The 22,658-nt window shown below is 39.3% G+C and overlaps 1 protein-coding gene across 1 annotated transcript; it reads left to right on the top strand.

Moving 5' to 3' along the window:
* Window positions 1-1,148: 1,148 nt before the first annotated feature.
* Window positions 1,149-22,658, top strand: cers6 (ceramide synthase 6). The gene is made up of 11 exons (XM_085434042.1): window positions 1,149-1,542; window positions 2,523-2,628; window positions 2,725-2,855; window positions 9,249-9,306; window positions 10,595-10,645; window positions 10,760-10,852; window positions 14,321-14,449; window positions 16,575-16,681; window positions 18,160-18,316; window positions 18,469-18,492; window positions 21,670-22,658. Exons 1-11 carry the CDS (start codon window positions 1,373-1,375, stop codon window positions 21,826-21,828), a joined length of 1,185 nt encoding a protein of 394 aa, XP_085290168.1. The 5' UTR covers window positions 1,149-1,372; the 3' UTR covers window positions 21,829-22,658.

The following is a 22,658-nucleotide window of genomic DNA, read 5'->3' as shown; positions in this document are numbered from 1 at the left end:
TAAGGAAATTGAGTTTGAGTTAAAATAGCAATGAATGTGTTAAAATACTGACGTGAGGATGACGTCGCGTGTGTGTAACTTCAGTAATATGTCCAGAATATGTCACATGCAGTCAGAACTGCTGGTGACGATCATACTACTGTCCAGCAGATGGCGCCATCAGACTGTTTATTGATCTGTGTGCGTCCACTACCCACTACGATAGCGTCACACAGTTGCTGCAGATTTGTTGGCTGCACATCCATGATGTGAATCTTCTCTTCCACCACACCCCAAAGGTGCCCTATTGGATTGATCTGGCCCCAGACAGAATCTGATGGCTCTTACATGCTGTGGAGACACTTTGCTGGGACAGCGTGGATCCACTTCTCACTCAAAAGCAATTCAAAGCTGTTCTAACATATGTAATGGTAATCTTTCTTTTTAATTTTTTTTACCCACTATCCCTCCTTCTTTGTCTTTGTCTCTAACTCATAGATAATTTTTGTTGGTCACCCCCAACAAAAAATCTTAGCATCTTCAAAATCTCCAGCTCCTGTTGGTCTCCATTTCCAAACCATACATCAAAGAAAGTCTCACTACCATCCTGTAAATCTCCCATTTCACTTTTGCTGCTCTCATTGTGATGCTCATTTCCAACCACTCCACCTTGCTTGCACTCTCTTCTTTACTTCTGTCCACTATCTTTTCCTTGGCTGATTGACCACCAAAATGAATTTGCTTTAAGTATGTCTTTGTCTTTTTGGCCTTACCTTTTTTTTCTTTTTTGTTATTGGAATCAGGGTTACTACACGAAATCTGTCAGTAGGTGGCAGAGTTTACCAAGCACAGCGGTAAACGGTGGAGCATGCTCCACTGTGTCAATGTTTATTGTCTTTTTTTTTCTTTCTAAAAGTCATTAAAGATCAGTTTGAGTTTGACAGTAAAAATCTGTATCTTCAGTATCTGAAGGTGAGTCATCACCAGGTCGGCAGGTTACTACAGGATTCTCCAACAATAAAAGCATCACACCTATAAAACAGGAGTATAAATAAAGCAAACGCCATTCTGTATTTTATGAAAGGGGAATCAGTTATACTGTGTTAGGCTGAGTGTTACCCCAGTGCTTTACCTTGATGACGCCGTGGTATAGCCCCGGCATGTGCGCTGACTGTTTTGCATGACATGTCAGCGCACCAATCAGTTGCAGAGGAGCTGATTGAGTCTACTTCCCTACACTGGAATAGCTGAGGGGAAACGGACGGACGGCGATCGCACACGGATATCTCATCATCAGCAGAGCCTGTGCCGTCAGATCGCATCTGAGAGACCTCCTAGATACAGCGGGCCATCATTTCTCTTTCGACCCGGTCACAGTGTCTGCTGCAGGGAGATGGCCGGTATTCTGGCGTGGTTTTGGAATGAGAGATTCTGGCTCCCTCACAATGTAACCTGGGCTGACTTAAAAAACACAGATGAGGCAACGTTTCCGCAAGCCGAGGATCTCTATCTGGCTTGTCCTTTAGCATTCTGCATCTTTATGATACGACTGGTTTTCGAAAGGTGGGTCGACGCGCACATGCGTTAATCCAGGTGGCTGTGATACGGTCTTCTATTGTCGAAATATTCCAGCGAACGATGCAGCACACCCCGCTGTCCATGTGTGTCAGTCTGGTACCTAAACAATGGCATCTTGTCTGGTTAGCCCACAAATCACTAGGGTGATCATCTTTCTTTCTGCAGGGCCGCAGCGTTACGCGCTGTCTGCATTTGATGCATCTGTCGAGGCACACACACATGCACACGCTGTGCGGCCAAGTTACCATACCTGGCCAATCCACTCACCGTCCTCTTAGCCCAAACCATAATTTCTGCAAACCATCGTTCTAAAAACCGTTTCCTTTAACCTATCTTATCGGTGGGGGGTTGTGTTTTGGGGGTTTTTTCACTGCTCTATTTGTGATGTTTTGCATGTTGCATGATCATGTGTCTGACCGTTAAGCCACGATGGTGTCATCACAGCAATGCTTGTCATGAGAGTTTCTTTACAAAGTAGTGAGTGAGGCCTTACATTTCCACACTAAGCCCTCATTTACGCTCAGTAACAAAGTTAAAATGATCCGATGATGTTTGACTTGCTGGTTTTTCGTTCATGAAATATATGTCTGTGTAAGGGGAGTTTTTAATATCAGTATTATTATTTTTGTTCATGTAGACAGCCACGTGTTAACTTTAGCAGCTGACTGTCAACTCTTGTGTACTTTCTCACCACATCTTGACAAACAAGTCACACTGTGGCGTCATTTACTGTTTCTTCATCAATACTACGTGGATACTACACTTCAGCAGTTCAACACATAGGTGTTTTTCCCCTCTGTGTTAAACCGTTTGTGGTCAAAAGATCTTTACAGTACACTGTTATTCAGCACCTGCAGAGAAAGAGTATGCATTACTGACTGCTCCAGTGTCCTTAATTTAAAGAATAAAAGAAAAGAGACTGAGCCCTTTAATATGTAAATGGTGTCATGATCTGTTTTTTGCAGGTTTATTGCCAGACCATGTGCCATGGGCCTGAAGATCCAGACTAACGGGCCGCAAAAAGCACAACCCAATGCCATCCTGGAAAAGGTCTTCACTGCTATAACCAAGGTTGTCCACGTTTTCATTTTTTTCTAATTATCATTCAGTTATAGCTTAATAACTGAACTACATCTAACCTATGGAGTGTTTATATTTTCTTGACAGCACCCAGATGAGAAGAGGCTGGAGGGTCTCTCCAAGCAGCTCGACTGGGATGTGCGGACCATCCAGCGCTGGTTCAGACAACGACGCAACCAAGAGAAGCCCAGCACTCTCGCCAGATTCTGTGAGAGCATGTAAGACAAACTATAATCAAGACATTCCTCACTTAGCTGCACGCCATGTTTCCTCTGCACGTTTCTTTTTCTCTGTAAACATCAGAGTTTGTGCACTGGTGCTTAACTTTTGGTCACAGTTGTTGTGAGTGTAGTCATTTGAATGGGCTGCGCTGTTTTACCACTTATCAACAACACATCTGTGACAGCAGTAAAAGCAGGCACGGTTAATGATTTTAAAAATCGAGCTTGTTTCATGTCTCTGCAAGTTCATTTTCATACGGTATGGAACTGAAGGTAAATTGTGTGGGTGCACATACTCATAAAAAACAAATTAGGGAAATGGAGGCAGGAATGTAAAGGGGAAATTTGAGGGCTGTAGTGACAGATGCTCATTAAAATCTTCACCTTGTTGGAGTTTTTTTTTTTCTTTGACAATCAATGTCAAATTTAAAGATATGAGATTTGAGAAATGACACAGAGGACAGCAGAGAACCAAAATAATAACTCGATCTGAAACAAAATTGTCCTGTCCAACTTGAGAATTAATCGGACAAGCATAGAACAAGATAGGAGAAGAGATTTGAATTTAATTGAATTTAAGATAAACTCCTGATACTGTTCAAGTTGTAAGCCAATCAACCTTTCTTTTGGATCTCACTGTCATCTCATGGAGTAATTATTTCAAATAAATCAAGACTAGAACAGCAAGGGAAGAAAAAGAGCATTTTAAAATCTTAAATTGGGATCCTGCTAAGATGAGAGGGAGGCTCTTTCTCAAGAGCTGAGCTGAGGTATGCACAGGAGAAACACACTGGACACAGGCGATATATTATGTTAAATTTCCCTCTCTTCCAGTTAGTGTTATGTTGAGTCTTCAACTGATAATCAGTCAGCGATCATTTATTTCAGCTTTGTGGTCAAATTCAAGCAGAAATGCTGGTGTGGTCCTTTGAAAGCTTATAAGAGGGCTGCTTCAGTTTTGGTTAGTCAGTGCTGTGTCTTACACGGCTTATGAAGATTGCAACATAAATGCTGGTGCTGCTGTTGGATAATAGTCCCAGTGCGAACCAGCAAACCCACTCAGTCTGTAATAGAGAACTGGCTAATCTGCAGTAAAGCATTTGCCATCAGGGAAATGGTAGTTACTTGGCGTGTGATGTTAAAGGCCAACGAGCGAGTGTCGCTGTCAGAGCAGGGTCATGTCTGACACCGGTAGAGCAAATCTGGCAGTTTGAGACACGGGGAGCCTCACATCTTCTGATCTGCCTGAGGCTGCTGTTCACTCAGGAGACCACTGTCGGCTGATTAGACTACTGGACTCCTGTTACAAGCTCAAAGAAGAATCTGAACACAAAAAAAAAAATAAAATGAAAAGAGAGATTCGATTTGTGTCTGTATGAAATATGTAAGGGCTTTTTGTACATGCTTTGCTGGCATTCGTTCGTTCAAAGCAACACCCGTGCCGAAACTGTTATCTGCACTCGGCATAATTGATAGCAGACAACACGGGGCTTTGCAATAGTTTGTCCAGGTTGTGAGTCTCAGTTGCCCACAGTGCAGTCCTCCAAACAGGCTGGCTTCAGTGCTTCTAGCAGTGATTGTGCTCTAATTAGGCCCTCATGCACAGCTGTTACAGACTGATAGGATTCTTTGTCTCGCAGTTGTCATGATGGCCGAATTTGTGTCTGTTCTTTTCATTATGCAGACTGGGAGCATGTAGTAGACACATTTGGTCTGAAAATAATGAAGGCTCTGCATGGACTTTGTCTCCCAGCTTTTGTTACCCAGACAGACTGCAAAAAAAAGAGAGAAAAAGTCATCCAGTCAAGTGCAAGTGTACTATTTTTTTTCTTAGCAACAAACCTGCAATAACTTTGTTTATATAGAAAGGAAGAAAATCCATAAAGAAATGAAAACTCACTCAGACTAAGAGGCTTCACAGTAAATTAAGATTTTGCAGTGTACTTGGGGAGTAGAGCCCTTCCTCTTTTCAGTTCTTGGTCGTTACAGGCTGAGGCAGGAGCTCGCTTTGATGTGCTCAACAGCTCCAGTTGTCTGATCTCATCTTGCTCCATTCTTCTTCATCGTTGCGTTCACTGAGAATAAAGAAATTATCATAAAGGATAAAATTACCCACTTTTTTCCTTTGTTTTAAAGACAGTGACAAAGAATGTCTGTTACTAGAGTTAATACTATTAAATAATGATGATTTTTAACCTTATATTATCTATGTCAGGTGTCCCTTAATATTTGATGCATAATTAAATGGACTGCTACTAAATCCAAGTAATTATTTATTTTTTTTTGCTTTCCATATTACAACCAATTGAAGTGGATTATTCACGGAGTATTCTTTGGAAATGCACAAATTCCTCCTACCACGTGGTACATAGGAGTGCATAGGAGTGAGGAAAATATGCTTGGTTTAAACTGAATGTATATCAGCCAAGTTTCTTTTGAACACATCCCATTAAATTCAACTTTTTACATTGTGCTTATGCAACAAAATTACATAGAAATGTAGTCAGACTACCTAAAGTCAGCATTTCAAACCATGTTCCAAAGGCAGAATCTGGATATCACCCAAACCGAATTTTCAACAGCAGTCCCTTGATTGATACCCTAATGGTTCAAGCATCCCCTAAGATTGCATGCTATTGTTTCAAATACTACAAAAAAGCAATTCCCTAAAGCAAACTACAAAAGAAAGCAAATCACATGAGCATCTGTATCCTGATTTCATGTGCAGAAATGGCAAGCTGAGGTGGTTATTGCAGTTCTGTCTAGTTTTTGACCAGCACTGACTATTGTAGAGAAAGTTTTAAAATCCAACTCTGCTTTCAGGGGTTTCAAATAGCTCTGTCTTTAACTGAAAATGCAGTTTCAGCAAAGGACATCCATCTTTTCTACATAGTTTAGTTTTCAGTTAATTTTCACGTGGGTATTATTGGTGACGATGCCTCATCTAAAGCTACTTTCACAAGGGGTTCGATTTGGCTGAGTTTTTACACCAGATGCCCTTCCTGACAGTTCCTGGAAGCAAACCGGGGCTTTTTTTGATTGTTAGGAGAATGTGTAAACTACTACATATTCCTCATCTAACAGTTTAAAAACTGTTAGATGAGGAATTAACCAAAATCATTTTCAGATGGATAAACAATACAAACGTGCAAGAATGCATGCACTGAGTGCACGTTGAAACCAGGAGTCAGAGAGAGAGAGATGCAAAACATAATGACCGCACCAATATAATTGCAAATAAATGAATCAAAGGTAAAGCACATTAAAGCAAGATTAAAACCAAATAAATCAAAGTAATAAGAAAAGAAGCAATCGCAAGACTGTCCAATTTACATCTAAAAATGTCAATAACATTTCAAAATGTTTCCTAACTTTTAACTGGATTAAAAGTAGATTATCGAAAATGAATTGATGCATTTAAACTCTCCAGAAATATATCATTATCAGCAGCTGAGACTACTAGCATCCTCATTACTGCTTTCCCTCTAACAACACGTAGGTGTGGGAGTCTCATACACTTCAGAAGCAGTTTGCCAGACTCCAAGCTGACAAGTAATAACTATGATTGTGCTCAGCAGATGCTTTTAGGGCAGCTGAGAGATGGGTCATTTACATGTGCATATCAAAGAAGACAGCTACACACGTTATCCCTCAGCCTGCTCGCCATGTTCCGGCACCACGTTAAAACAAACTGGCACTTAACAAGCTTTTTCATTTCAGTAATTTTTAAAATCGTGTCTGTGTAATTAAACCAAAGTAGACAAATATACATAGGTAGGCGGTGCACCTATTACTACCTGAATAATATCAGAGCTGTTACTGCTGATCTAACTGCAATGAGGGGACAAAGCTTCCTGACTGGTGAGTTTTGATAAAGCTGGAGACTCATGCCTAATTGTTATGTTGAACAGTATGAATGCAGACAATTGCAGCGAGCTGGTGCTCAGGCTTCCCACCTGGAGAAGTGACAAAGGTAAATTAAATGAGCCAGTACGATCTGCTTTTTATGATTTTATTCCAACACTAGGCGCTACCTTCAGAATAAAAGCAGCCTCATTACTGAGTTTTTAATCAAATCAAAGTCACCCCTGCAATTATTTCCTCCCTCAAGCAATGTCCTGTCTAAACAGGTGCATTTGAGCTCTCCGTGATTAGTTGAGCTGTCTAAATTTGAAATCCAGCCTTTCATCATACGTAAAAAAACAATTTATTAAAGCGTGATTAAGCACTTATAAAAAGACGGTGTTTGTATCCGAGCATTACCTTAAGTATATGTGCTGTATGAACTATAGTTTTTATGCCTAAATTTGCATAAGAATAATCCTATTAACCACAGCTGATACACAGTATTGTTTAGTTAAAAGTATAATTGGCTAATAGCTTTTCCATCGAGTGCACCAAATACACAGCAGCTCTTAGATAATTAAATTTTAAAAGGTGCCAGTTTGCTCAACTGTCATCATCAATTTGAAAAAGTGTAACTCATAATGACAAAACTCAATCGGTGCCTGACGACAGGAAAAAAAAAACTATTCAAAGGAAGCATTTGTGAGTCATTGTGATTGCACATATATAGCAGTGATTCAGTAGCACTTGTAAAAGACTCTTGCAGGCTTCATCAACCAGTTGCCATGCAACAGTCTTTACTGTGTTTCAGGTAGACTCGTCCAGCTGATTTGCTCTTACAATACTGTTGATCAGACACAAAAAGCAGTTAATGATGGCTTCCACAAGCAGCACATCAATGTGGTAATAATTCCTCTAGTATTCATCGCGAGTAACAGCTCGTTCCTGCACAAAGGAGCCGATGTGGATTTACCTTGTTCTCTTTTTTTGAGCGTTTATGAATCGTGGAGTTTCAGGGCCTGCAGCTGTCCAAAGGTGTTTGATTTGAGGTCAAACAACCACACCACGCAAGCTTTAAAGTATGCAAATGCTTGTTTCACATGACAGGATCCACATCGTCTGTCAGTTAATGTTTTCTTCCGTGTCATAGAAGTCAAGCTCTGCTTTGTTCCTCTGGTTTGATTCGTGGAGTTATACAACTGTATTCAAAAGAGTTTATGCAATCTAAAAATGCAGAGACATACCTTTACACTCAGGCATCTATAGTAACTTATAGTAATCAGCTGAACACAATAACTAGTGTTTGTGTTATTAGACTGACTGTCTATTGGGCTCACGAGATGAGTGAGTCAGTCTAGTTCATATGAGGGTGAAAGTTCATCCATAGTTGTGCGCATGTGTGTGTAACAGATAAAAGATCTGTATATCTAGAATAAAGCACTTTGTGAATGTAAATTGTGGTGTAAAAAGTCAAGAAATACTAGAAATCCCCTGCATCAATCTCAATCCATTTGCCAGCTTTTGCCTTACTTTTTTATTTATTTAAGTTAACCAAATATTACTGCTGTTCTAAAAAAAAACTGTGGAAATCGCTGTCCAGCTGTCACCCGTTTGGTGTGCGGAGATGCATTAAAAAGGATACTATAAGATAACAGTGACATCTCAGAGGAATGAAATATTTAATGAAGTCATCACAGTTTCTCCTTGTGGGCTAATTTGTCTCCATTTAGAGACACGAATGAAATAATTGGCGTAATGCAGCTTGCACAACTATGGAAGCTGCATTGGATAGGGGGCTTGCTAAGGGGCCAATCTTGAATCATTCCTCCCAATTGATGACTGGGATAAGTAGGAGGTATTTTATAAGCACATCTTTGATCACTGATGTGTCAGCTGAAGCAGTTTCCTTCTTGTAAGCTTGAAGTCAGACCTCGTGATGACTTTCCCGATCATTGTGTAGCTGTGGTTACTGTAATTTATGTGCAGGGTTACATAAAGCAGAGAAGGGTTGGGAATGGACAGAGTGAGTGTTTTTTTCCCCCCTCCAGACCTCACAAGGGAAGTCAGTGACGTCTTATTTTCATTGATTTGCCCTAGACTGCAGAGTTGAATAAGAAGACCTTACGCCACTTCCAGTTCCTAATTACAGGCATAACAGCCACAATGTGAGCCACAGCGTGTTGCACCAAGGGATTAAACAAAGTAAATAGCATACAGCACGAGTGGTATTACATCAGATTCTGGAAAACATTTTGGGATGCAGGTCATTATTCTCCTCAAAATGGTCTCAGAATGTGTTTTGTTTGGATTCTGTAGAAAACAGAAATCAATGTGCAAAAAAAAGATAAATATAAACAGCTGCAAATATGTGTGCACTGCAGAGCTAGAGGAGGCTGTCTTTAATACTAGTGTTGCTCCAGACTAGACCAAAACTGAAATCCACTGCTGTTAAACACATTTTTTTAAGGTTACACCCCCAAAAGAAAAACTAAAGATTTTTGTGATCAGATGAGTCTATAGTCATGATCTTTTTATTTGTTTCAGGTGGAGATTTACATTCTACTTATACATATTTACCTACGGAGTACGATTCCTTAAAAAGGTAAGTTTTACTTAAAGAGTTTCTGTAACAGGAGCTGGATTTAATATGGATCTGTGAGATGTGAAGCTATTTTCTAAACCACTTAAAGTATAGCGGTACATGATAAAATTGAATTAAAGTGACTAATTTTATAAAGACAAAAAAAGGAAAAGGGAAGGCAGTAGAGGAATAAAAATGACCTCTAATCAGTCAGGGGGTTTTCTGTGTTACTATAGTGACATGTAGTTTTTAACAGCTGGAAGCCAATGTTCAAAGGAGCTTCTGTTGTGTGTCGTGTTATCCCGTGTAAGAAGAGCCACCTACTTATACAAAAACAAGGACTTGAAATAACTGAGATGATGACATTTAAAGTGGTCATCACTGCTATTTAATTAATTAAGTGACTTTGTCATTGTTGGAAATTGTGGCTTTCCTACGGTGAGTAGTGTAAGTGTGTTATCAATAAAGCATGGCTTTTTTTTTTAAATGCCCCTTTTATGACATATACCATTTAACCAGATGTTTAGCTTAACTTTTAGGGTTACCACACCTAAAACTATACCCGTGTAATGATAATATTCATATTGACCATTTTTCATGTCCTGTTAAAAGATATTTTTACCTTCATGAATATGTATGCATGTATGCAGCGCCTTAAGCCTACTATGTGTAGTTTAGGGGTTGAAATGGTGTTTCCTCTTTAAAAAGCCTGAAATTCCAGCAGACACATCAATAAGCCACACTTTGTAGAGTTCATACATTTATGGTAACAAGCCAGTTAAGCAAATTTGACTGAAATATGTGACCGAGATAGGTTTAATAGAGTTCATGCATAAATTCATGAAAATCAGTATATTAACACAATCACAGCAGTGGCTGAGACAGAGCAGGATAAATCTCTCACAGACACAAGTTGCATGACGAAGCACTTTGTGAAAATAGTTAAGTCCCTGGCAGCCGCTGCTGCAGGCTCCAGCCTCTGCGGGATTTATTAATAGAGCGGGTCTGGAGAGGAGTGCAGGAGACGTAAACTCAGCCCCAGTGATGGGTCACTGTTTGCTTATAACACATTTTTTTAGCATCTCAGTTGCCGTCACTCTTCTCATCTTTACGTCACTACTCGAGATTTTTGTCTTATGGTGGTGTGAGCAGAACATAGCAATTTAGCATTTATTCAGTTTTATATAAGCCAAAGAATTACTGCTATCATTGCCCCTCAACAAGTCAGTCAAAGTTTAATAATATTTTTTATTATATTGTTTGATTTTCTTTGTCTAAGGTATAAACATACTGTTCTCATCTCTTGTAGACTCCATGGCTATGGAACACTAAAGAGTGCTGGTACAACTACCCTTACCAGGTAAACATTTACTCTGCAATGTTTACCCATCCTTTGCGATCATGTTACAGCATTCCTGGATTTACTACCTATCAAATATTTAGTTTAACTCTGCTGCTTTGTGTGTTTATGCAGCCACTGACTGTGGACATCCACTATTACTATATACTGGAGCTGTCTTTCTATCTGTCGTTGCTGTTTTCCCAATTCACAGACATCAGGAGGAAGGTAATTATGAGCACATGTCATAAAAAAAACACACATCATGCATGTCCAGTGGCACAAATCATCATTTGTTTGTTAGAAGGCAAAAGAGAACAAGGTTATTTACTTACTTATTTGTTTTGAATCTAGAAAAACGTGTTGTTCTTATGCAAGTGTAAGTAGCACTATCACAGAAAAGACATCCCGATCCTTTTGTGATTAATGTTTAGTCTGTTTTAATCAGTTTGATTGTATCATCACTGTATAAATTAACTAAACTTTAACACGAAGCCGAAACACTTTATTCTGACTAGTTTACAAAAACTTTGATTAACTACATTTAAATAATCCCTTCAGCCAATGACTGAACTTAAAGGTGACTTTATTAGGTACACATTCCTAGTACCAGGTTGGACCTCCTTTTGCTTTCAGTGCTGCCTTAAGTCTTCTTGGCAAAGATTCAGCAACATGCTGGAAACGTTCCTCAGAGAGTCTGGTCGATAGTGACATGACAGCATCGCACAGTTGCCGCAGGTTTGTCAGCTGCACATTCATTCATGTGAATATCCCATTCCACAACATTCCAAAGATGCTCTATTGGATTGGGATCCAGTCACTGTGGAGGCCATTTAAGTATATTGAACTCCTCCACACCATTACACCTCCACCAGAAGCAGTCTGAATCATAAATAAAATGCAGGACTGATCCATGCTTTCATGTTGATTATGCCAAATCTTGACCCTATGGTCCAAATGTTGTAGCAGGAAGTAATTTTGGTGAGGCCGTGTGAGTTGTCTCCTGTTCTTAGCTGACAGAAGAGGCACCCAGTGTGGTCTTCTGCTGCTGTAGCCCATCTGACTCAAGGTTCAACGTCTTACATGTTCAGACATGGCCTTCTGTATACCTTGGTTGTAGCCAGTGATTATTTGAGTTTCTTTTGCCTTCCTATCAGCTTGAAGCTGTCTGGTCATTTTCCTCTGACCCCTGGCATCAACAAAGCACTGGATATCTTTTTTTTTTTTTTTTTTTTTGTCCAGCGTGTCTGGCACCTACAACTATGTCTGGAACCACAACCATTGTTCAAAGTCACGCTTAAATGCATTGAGTTGCTGCCATGTGATTGGCTAATTAGATAGTTACATTAACGAGTAGTTGAACAGATGTACCTAATAAAGTAACCACTGAGGGTATAATGTGTCACATTTGACAAAATGATTTGTGTTGATGTGTGTGCTGAGATATATGCACCTACTGGCAGTCAAGACAGTAGTTAAAAAGGAAAAGGAAAAAATCTTTTTCTTCCCAGTGTTGCAATAAATCACTATAACCGAAGATCCGTATATTATTAAAAACACTGTTATAGGCTACATATTTTGCTTATCTGCAAGCAGGTAAATAAGTCTTTTTTTCTCATATTTTCGAGGTTGACTTTTTTCTAATGCAGTGGACTTTCTTGTACACAAATTAATAAATGTATATTTGTTATGATTTATATAAAATCATAACAAATATGTCTTATAGTTAATATGTAAAATAAATGCTTAAGCTAATTTAGGTTCAAACTGCTATTTTACTCAGCTAAAGCAGTTTTTTTTACCTGCTTTTTTGTTTATCAAGTGTGTGTACTTAATAGGTAAATATATAATCCGTTATTTTATTAGCGTCTTATATTTTAGCATTGTTCACAAAAACACAAAAAGGATGAAATTAAATTTTCTGTTTAACTATTAGGACCAAGTTTTTGGTTAAACCCTAGAGCCAGCTTCAATACACTTCTGTATACTACTCTGAGATTACTGCAGTCACACAGAGCATATGTCTTGTGGTTTTATTGTGAAAGGTTTTTGCACGTACATAGAACAAATCAGGTTTCTGGCACAGATCGCGCAGCTACAACAGTGAAACTGCATGCACAGCACCAGGACTCTGGAGGCAGCTCACCTAATGTAAAATCTGCTTTCACAAATAATCAGGTCTATTAAAGTGTACCTATGCTCATTTCCAGCTCCACTTTTCTAGACTTAACTCTACTAAAGCTGATAGCAATCTTTGCTCTTCAAAATAATCCTTCTCCTGGATTATAGCGCAACCCCTCAGTTCACCCATTGTCTGAAACGAGCCATTTTAGCTGATATGTCTGTGGAGCTACATTTAAGCCAACTTTTTTCCTTTGTTCTGATTGGCTAGCTCTCATAAACAGGAGGGGTGTATAGCACCTCGCTTTGATATCATACAGATTCATCAGTAGAAAAAACTGTCTGAAACAGAGCGTTTAAAGCGATCAGAAATTGGTTTAGGCTTATAGGGTGTGAATGCATGTACGCTGAGTGATTTAAAACTTGTATATATCAGTCACTGTAGCTTTATTTGTACGACAGATGACAAAGAAAAAGATAATAGTAAAAAAAAAAAATCCCTTTATTCTCTGCTGTGCATTCTTTTAAAGAACCAACTTGGTCTGTGTCTAAGCTGAAAGTCAGTCCATGGAAGCATTCAGTCATCTTCATCCCACTTCATCTTTTTTTTTTATGAAAATGGCCACACTTTTGGCTCATTAAGCATCAATTTGCATGCCTTCCAGCCATGATCGTACTCCTGTCTCCACTCCATCCCAGCTCTGCCCTCTATTCAAACACACTCCGCTCACTGCACTCACAGCAGCAAGCAGCAGCCCTCACGATGCCATGCTGTGTATGCCTTCACTCTGTCATCTCTTTGTTGACTGTTGGCATGTTGTCTGTTTTTGTTTCTCCTTTCAGTTTTTTTCATGCACAGCACTACGCTGAGGAGGTCCTCTGCATCCCCTGCCAATTTCAGTATGTTCCCCCTGCACACTCTTGCCTTGCTTTCACTCTTGCATCATTACTCTTCCTGCTCATCTTCTCTCCTCATTCACTTGCCACTTTGGACTGGTTCTGGGTGCTTTAAGCTGCCATCCTCAGATGATTCAGTAGCTAAAGATTTGTTAGAGGAATGCCCCCCTTGTCCCCGGTCCTGCCGCTTAGTCATCTGGAGCTCTATTCAAAGCTAGAAAACCTAACGGCTCATACCAATATCGTTAGTTGTGTAGTTACAGCAGGGATTGTATTGAAGAAACATAGCTTTTAGCTCACTTTCAACTCTAAAACCTCATTCAACACTTAAATGTTTTAAAACTGCAGCCCTGATATGTTTAAGGAAGATAAAGAAGCACACAGGGCCCAGTTCCTCCAACACTACACCACACTGTAAAAAGAAAGATCTTGCAAACTGTTTTCTCAGTGGGATCTTCCCTTTTTGAGACACAGCTGTGCCTGAGATAGTAGGATGTGTGAATATCTAGTTTGGTTTTTTTTAAACACACTACTGCAGAAACTGTTGATAAATGCTTGGGCGCTGGGGGTGTATTTGCTATTTTTGTTTGCATAAATTGTAATATGTGCAGCATGCAGTAACATTTTAAAACTTCTTTCTATAGTTATGTGACATTTTGCTGGATGCTGTTTCCCCAGGATTTCCTGATCATGTTCCTGCACCATGTGGCAACAATCTCTCTGATTGTATTCTCCTATGTGAACAACATGGCACGAGTGGGAACTCTGGTCATGTGTCTGCACGATGCAGCTGACGTGTTGATAGAGGTGAGGATCCGGGGAGAGACTTAAACACTGTGGATGGATAGATGGGTGTGTGGGTAGAGTGATTTAAACACAGTCTACACAGTATGAACAACACACCATACCATGTAACAACAACTCTATGCATATACTATATGAACAAAAGTACTGGGTTGCCTACACATTACACCTACAGGAGCTGCTCAGCCATAGAAACCTATGCCACAAACGGTACATAGTTTTTGTGTGAAACAGTGGCAAAGTTTATGCATTGTGCATCTCAGCAGTCCCACTCTGTAACTTTATGTCATTAGCCACTTTGTGGCTTTGTTCCTGAACACTTCCACTTTGCAAGTATGCCATTTACAGTTGATTGTTGAGAGTTTGCTTGTGAAATTTCTTCTGAGAGCAAAGAAATTTCACCGTGCCACAATCAGTGAGGTCTTTATAACGATCCACTCTTTCACCAATATTTGTAAAGGCAGACTGCATGTCTAGGTACTTGATTTTATACACCTGTGGCAATGAAACTGAAAATGTCTGAATTCAAAGATGAAGAGGTGTGGTCCAATACTTTTGTCCATACAGTGTAGATTAGATCTAAATTGCATTGCATTGAAGGTATTGTGGTCGTTTTTGTTCTTTAGCACATTCAACTTGAAATACAAAGCTGGCTACTAAACTAAAAAGTCAAAAGAATGAATGAAAAAACTACAGTTGTTGTTTGGAGTTTACATAGACTCATCATTGGCATGAATGTTGTAGTAATTTTGGGCTTTTAATGATTTCTTTGATCTCTTTTCTTTCTGGGGTGGAATGATTGTAAAGCATACATATTTAATGACGTTAAAGAACCAATAACTGGGTGCACAAGTTTTCATTTATTTTGGATCTTCTCGCATCCACACAGGGTCAAACTTATTCATATATTATTCACTGATATTTGGGTAAATGTCCCCATAGCAAGATGCATCTCAGCTAAACACTTTTGGTAAGTGTAGTCCACTCATTTTCAATAGGGTTGAGGTCGGGGGCTTTAGGAAAGCTATTGAAAGCTATTGAAAGCCAGATCCACCCATCATTCCACCCTGGAATAAGAACAGTTCAAAGAATATGGTTAAGATGTAGCCACAGAGATCCCAAATATAAAGGTCTTGGATATTACATGACCACTGTGGTTCATTTCATGGTTTATGTACAAATTCACTGAGTTTGGTAACAATTCCCATTTTGACCAGTGTCCATCAGTATTAAATGAAGAGCAGGATTAGGTTTAGAGGACCACATTGTTTTTTAAGAGAAATGAACATATGTGGTTTGCCAAAATCAACACCTGGTTTAAATGGTAAAACACAAGAAGAAAAAATGCCTGACACACCAAAACCTGAGTGAAGCAATGACCTGGTATGACCTATTGATAACAAGTTTATTAATTTAAAGAAAAAGTCCTGCACACCAGGTCAAAAGCACTCAAAGAGGTAAGTCTAGAGCAAGCACAGAGAAAACACTTTAGTGCTTCAGCTATGGCTCCCTTACATTTGTCAGCAGAACTGGCATGCCAGCATTAATCAATACTTTTACTGCTGACCGAACTAAAAGGGTGAATGTAGGGGCACACAGGAGCAATGTGCATGCATCCAAACACGTTTGAAGGGATTTCTTTCTTCTGCAAGACAACAACCCCACGCATCCAGTGAAAACAACCTGAAAGAGCCTTTCAGAGTAAAGAATAGCCTTGCCAGTCATCTCATCTCACCTGATCTTGTGATCAGTCACCTGATCTCTACCTTTAGTAGACCCCACAACAAGCAAGAGCTGAAGGGATGGGAGAGCGTCACCGGGGACGTGGCTGTATATATGTATGGGCTAATGGCTGATTTTTTTCATTTTTTTTATTTTTTAATTTCCACAAATGTTGAACATGAGGATTTTGTTTGGCTTCATGTTTATCTGCACATTAGTACCCTAATCTAACTACACTATGTGCAAAACAGGCTTCACCTCCCACACAGCTCTTTCAGCATTGATGTAACCTACACACATTTAACACACTTTAATGTAGTGTTTTTTTAATTCAAACTGGAAACATGAGTTTTTTCCATTTTTTTTATGTTATTTACATTAATTTCTGTTTCTTTTTTAACCCCAGGCTGCCAAGATGGCCAACTATGCCAAATGTCAGATACTGTGCAACTTGCTATTTGCAATGTTTGCTATTCTCTTCATAAGCTCCAGGCTGGGAGTTTACCCCATCTGGTGAGTGTTATTTGCTTCTTTGTTGTGTACCATAGTTAGCATCCTTCTAAAGCCAGGCATCAGGGCAGGTGTGTTAGCCTTTTGCGTTTGCATGCATGTGCTCACACGACTTGCGGAACGTTTTTTTTTTTTTTAAGCAGATGCCTGAGTTGCTCTGCTTATTTTGGCAATTCATCTCTGAAAATTTAGCCATCAAGATCTCATTGGCTTTTTTTTTTTCTTCTTTTTCTGCACAACAGTTTGCAGTTCAGACAGAATCTCTTTGAATTTGTGTTGCTAAGTAATAGTTACTATGGATACCACAGCTTTAAACTCTCAAAGAAAGCCAAACCTATCAGTAAATGAAAAGCAGATCATTATGGTTATTGGTTTATCTTTGAAAACTGTGTCTAGAGTTTGATGGGATTGTTAAAAACATCAAAGTGATTTCCACTCAAAAAGAGCTTTCATCGTTTTGTGGCGCTGCTTTTTAGGTGTTTTACCTTTAATTTATTCGTCATTATAAAGCGGAGTTAATCCATCCAAATTTCTCTAACAGAGAGAAGAGAAGATTAATTAAATGTTTAAAAGATTTAATTACTCTCTAAAAGCTTGAATTAATTTCTTCAATAACTTTGTGAATGGCAGTTATTATTTGCCTTTTTTGACTGATATTTGCAGTCATAAATAAATAAATTCAAAATAAAAACTAAAATAAAATAAATACGTTTATTTTAGTCGTGCGCACGGAAGTCATTCCACAGTCATCTGTAGCCACAGCGTTATCACACCTTTCACAAGTGAAGAGAGACGTAATTTCGTTTTCCAGTCAGGCAGCTGCAGCCGTCTGCTTTTCTTTGAGATACCATCGATTCTTGTTCAGCACAAAAATGCTGTTTTGAGTTTATAGAATCAAGATTGTCTTCGATAATTAGGGGCTTTCTGGAGAAGTGCTTTGAGAAATATTTGTCAGTAAAGTCTTTTTTTTCCCAGAAAGAAGCTTTTAGCCGGCACCCCCACATCCTCTGCCCTCTGTTCATACTGTAATATAATGCTCCCATATGCTACATTTTAGTCAGCCCCCACCACACCCGTAGTAAAGTTGTCATTACTGTAAAGCTGTTGCCATGGCTTCAGTATCTGGAGGATGATTCACAGAACGAATTGGAAGAATTGTTCCAGGGTTAAATTTAGACCCTTAAAATTTCAATCGTGTGTCATGTGAAGTTAGGCAACACACTGATTTTTCTTACAGTGCCAACTTCAATTAAATTGTAAATTATTGCTCTACTCATATTGAACTATAAATAAAACACTCACATTTCTGTCTCCCTTTTCATGAAACACCTGGATTTTAACAATATGTTTGGAGCAGAGCTTTCTTCCTTTGGCTTTGTGTACTCGCCCCCAGGACACGCCCTAATTCACCAAATGAGGGGGTGTGCTTTAGTTCTTTATGTCAAGTTAATTTTCTCTGTCTCCCTCTGTTGCTATGGAAGGATTTTAAACACCACCTTGTTTGAGAGTTGGGAGATTATAGGGCCCTACCCATCCTGGTGGGTCTTCAACCTGCTTCTGATCATGCTGCAGCTGCTCCACTCCTTCTGGTCCTACCTCATAGTGAAGACAGCATGCAGAGCCATCTCCAAAGGAAAGGTGAGTCACTAAACCCAGTTCTTTTGCAAAATCCTTACCTTTGTATCTAGGTTGCTGTGCTGCTAGTGCATCTATAAATAGTGTATGGTGTTCTGATGGGCCATTTTTTGACTTTCTCTTTCTGTTTTCTATGCTAACCTGCAACATTCAAGGTGGGAAAGTGGAATCCGTTACATGTAAGTACATGACATTTTGTACAACTTTTAGTTTTTCCTCATATTTCTTGCAGCTAATGTGGTTACTGGCTGAAAGCTTCTTATTCATGCTATTCATGGTCCCTGAGGTGGAAAACTCCCTAGCTTTTCCTGTACCACCCTTTTGCAACTTCCTAAGAAATATCTGAACCTCTAGAGGATGGATTCACTCATAATTGTGGACAGACATTTGGGTTCCCTAGACAATCGATCCAATTAGGTTTGGTGGTCATTTAAGTCATTTAACTTTTTAACTGGTGCCGTTGTCATCAAAGCACCAAAAGTAGGAAGAGCTTAGTAAATTGTGTTGTTTTAGCGATTCCCGTCCACTCGAATAAATTAGCTAAACTTTAACATGAATCTCTTTCTGTGTTCACTATCTTCTAGTGGATTCGAAAACCTTGCCATGTCAGATTGGCGAGTGTTTCTATTGTTAAGAAGCATGAAAGGCCTCTGTTGAATCACTTTTTAAGAACATTAAGTCCATCATGTCAACAGGTTTTTAAGCTTTTTCAGTAAATCTCACAGCACATGGTCCCTATTGTGTCAAGATCACTGAGACCGACAACAGATAAATTGGTGCTGGCAGTCTAAGGAGCTTGGAAAGAAAAGCGTCTGGACTTCTTTAAGTTTCTTGAAGACGTTTCACCTCTCATCCAAGAAGCTTCTTCAGTTCTAAGGTCAAATGGTGGGGAGTCCCAGATTTAAACCCAGTGGGAGTTTCCCCCCAAAGGACAAAGGACTCCCTGATGATCCTCTACCTAATCACATGAGCCAAGGTGTGAAAGTGGGTGTGGGTCACAATCAACCAGGGTTTCAGGTGAGCTCATTGTGAAACCTGGCCCCACCCTATCACGTGATTTCCTGAGGTCAGATGGCCCAGGATGTGAGTGGGCGTTAAGGTGTCTGGGAAGGGATCTCAAAACTGGATTATAGATGGCAGAACGTTGGTGTCGTAAACCCCCGCCTCTGTTCAAAGATGGTCGCTCACAGTGGACATAGATGGCTTCTTTCACTCCTTTTCAAACCATCTGTCCTCTCTGTCCAAAATGTGAACATTGGCATCCTCGAAAGAGTGACCTTTGACCTTTAGATGCAGATGGACAGCTGAGTCTTGTCCCATGGAGGTGGCTCTTCTGTTGTGCCATTCGCTTGTGAAGTGGCTGTTTGGTCTCTCCGATGTAGAGGTCTGGGTGAAGCGTCTTCAAGCAACTCAAATAAGTCCAGACGCTTTTCTTTCCAAGCTCCTTAGACTACGATGACCTGGATGACTGAGAACCTTCACAGACACATTGGTGCTGGCAGTTTAGCTGTTGAGCTCTCACTTTACATAACGTAAGGTCGGCAGTTTGAATCCCATCCTTTAAAGATTTGGCGTTTGTGTTACTTTATTTGCTGCTCACCTTGATTCTCCCATCAAAATGTTAAAATGTCCAAGGCTTTCCTTTATCACCAGTGACAAAACTGATGACGTTCCTGTTAGCCTCAGCTTTAACGTGGCAAATTAAGGTCTGTTACAGTTTTTGGATTTAAAATGTAATACAGTAATAATTTTTTTCCCTTTACTAAAACATAATACTCATATTTGAATACATCTGAACAGCTTTAGTCAATCAAATCTATCCAATAGATCTCCTCTGGTAGAAGCTCTTAACTTTGCCACTGCTACATGCTGTTCTAAAGTCAAAGTTCAGAATTACTTTTAAGCAGTTGTGCTGCTAGTCTGTGGATGTCATCAGAAAACTTTATTAAAGCCAGAAGGAATTAGTTTTTTACAGATGTTCGCTTAAAATATACATATAAAAGACAGAAAATTGAAACTCTGTAAAATCTGAATACTTTATTAAAAATATGTAAAATATAAAATAATGAGGACAAAATAGGGTACTCAAAGTGCAATGATAAATTAAGTTTATTAAAACAATACTATGTATATGCAAATAGTCTGGGTGTCATAAGGAGGAGTTATAAAGTGGGCTGGCCAGCCTGAGATGGAGAGGGGTGTGAAGGATTGTCCAATATTGCTGGTAACTTGGACAAGCATCCTCTTCTCTGAAACCCAGGATGGCACCAGCCACTACAGACTTATCAGACTTATAAAACATCCTGAGCACCATCTAGCAGATGTTCAAGGAGATGGTTTTGACCTTTCTTGTAGAGGGCTTCTGTGTTTTTAATAAAATCCAGTTTACTGTCAGTGTGAGCACCAAGGTAAACCTCGCTGGTATTCTCATCCTCCTCATGTCCACAACCATGTCTCATGATAATTAATAGATTGTTTCATCTTTAAAAATGAAAATCAAAAATGTTGTTATTTTAAAAAATGTGATCAGCCAGCAGACCATCTTATTTCATCCTTTGACATCCTGAGAAAATTAAACAGCGCTCTAAACATTTTAAAAAGGTACAATTATTTTATTGACTCTTGAGGAAAAGAACTGTAATAAGTATATACTGCCATTAAACTCCAGCACAGCAGCTTTTCCTACCACATGCAAAGAGTTGATATTCAGGCACCGAGGTAACTATCTAAAGGATGAGGCTAAAAGATTTCCTGACACACAGCATCACAGTTGGTTCATAAACAGTAATCATGAATTGTAATACGCTGTGAATCAGTTTTTTAATCCCTGTAAATTTTGTGATGCAGGTGTGCGCTGCAGGAGTTTAAAATTCCGGGTTGCTACGAAGGAAAAAACAGAAGAGAAAATGGTTTAACTCATATGACAGTGCACTTGACTAAATTTGAATCTATGAATAATAATGTGTATTTTGAATAAAAGCTTGCAAAACATTAAAGTAGGTTGTTTTAAAAAACAAAAAATCAGTATTGTCCGTGTATTTTCTCTAAATCAGTGTGGCAGATTATCTCAGAAATGATATGATAATCATATTAATACGGTAATAAGCATGGTAAATGTGTGTTTTGAACTGGTAGAAGCAATCAAACCAGAGGTCTCCGTATTTCATGTTTGCGAATAGATGTTATAGCTTCTTCTTCTTTTTCTATTTTTTGCCTGATATTGATTGGCAGCTCCCGTTTCACATGCAAAAGCCATTTATAACACCGTTATGCTTGGCTGCCTCAGATAATGAAACAGATAAGAATTTCAATGAGGAAAAAAAGGTAATCTCCAGCCGCCCCTTTCTTTTCCGCAGGTGTCTAAAGATGACCGCAGCGACATAGAGTCCAGCTCCGATGAGGATGACAGCCCACCGCCAAATCAGAAGCACCACACCAGCACCACCAATGGGACAAACAAAAGTCATGGCACCAACGGCTACCTGATAGGAGCCCCGTATCCCGACGAGCACTGATATCACAAGAGTGGAGCCACGCTACAGACACCATCAATTCTTCTGTGTGTGAGAGCGTACGAGAGGGTGTGAGAGAGAGTGTGTGTGGTGGGTACATGAACAACATCGCCTGTCTGGAAGTTCTGGATAGATTTAGCTAAATGCAGTTTTGTTATTGATTCTTCACTAATTTCCTTCGACAGTTTACTCTCCTCATCTATATATTTACATCAAACTGCACTCAGTGAAATATCAAAGCACTCCTATTGATACAACCCACTCTCTGTTTAACCAGTGAATGAAAGCCTTTCACTCTATGGTGTAAGCATGCTACTCTAACATACAGTGGTCTGGCATACTGGGGGTGTGTTTTCTCCTATGTTTGTGTCATTCTATGTTATTTATTTATAATTTTTTTATAAATAAGTTTGCAGACTGTAGTTGGACATTTATTCTACATCTACGACATTCTTTGATGTCAGTGTTAAAGATGACATACTCCTGAACGAGTAACAGTAACGAGTATTAGCAAAATGCTAAAGACCTGGGTTTACTTTTAATGCTACACCTCCAAAGATATGCCACAACTCACAAATGGATAGTTATGTGACATTCACTTACACTTTAAAATTCATTCTCCACTCAAACTGTATATGAGATGTCAATAACAGTATTATGTGTGTGCATCAGACATGGCTAGATGCTGTATTCCCTGTTGAAGCATTTTGTTAATTATTCTGGTACATTTCTGGTAAGCGTTACATTAAAGGCCATTTGTCCTCTTTTGAGGCAGACAAGAATTGTTTGAATAGTTCAATAAAAAAAACCCAAAAAAACATGAAGATTGCAAA

The sequence above is a fragment of the Copadichromis virginalis genome, linkage group LG16 (genome assembly GCF_057382275.1).
Source record: "Copadichromis virginalis isolate Kocher_CV1m ecotype Utaka linkage group LG16, C_Virginalis_male_GT1.1, whole genome shotgun sequence".
Taxonomy (NCBI): domain Eukaryota; kingdom Metazoa; phylum Chordata; class Actinopteri; order Cichliformes; family Cichlidae; genus Copadichromis; species Copadichromis virginalis.
The sequence above is the reverse complement of the archived record's forward strand: the minus strand, read 5'-3'. Positions and strand labels throughout refer to the sequence as shown.

Coding starts and splice junctions, on each gene's coding strand:
- cers6 (XM_085434042.1), top strand. CDS start 1,373: ATGGCCGGTATTCTGGCGTGGTTTTGGAATGAGAGATTCTGGCTCCCT. Junction 1,543..2,522: donor ATACGACTGGTTTTCGAAAG/GTGGGTCGACGC, acceptor TGTTTTTTGCAG/GTTTATTGCCAGACCATGTG. Junction 10,646..10,759: donor GGTACAACTACCCTTACCAG/GTAAACATTTAC, acceptor GTGTTTATGCAG/CCACTGACTGTGGACATCCA.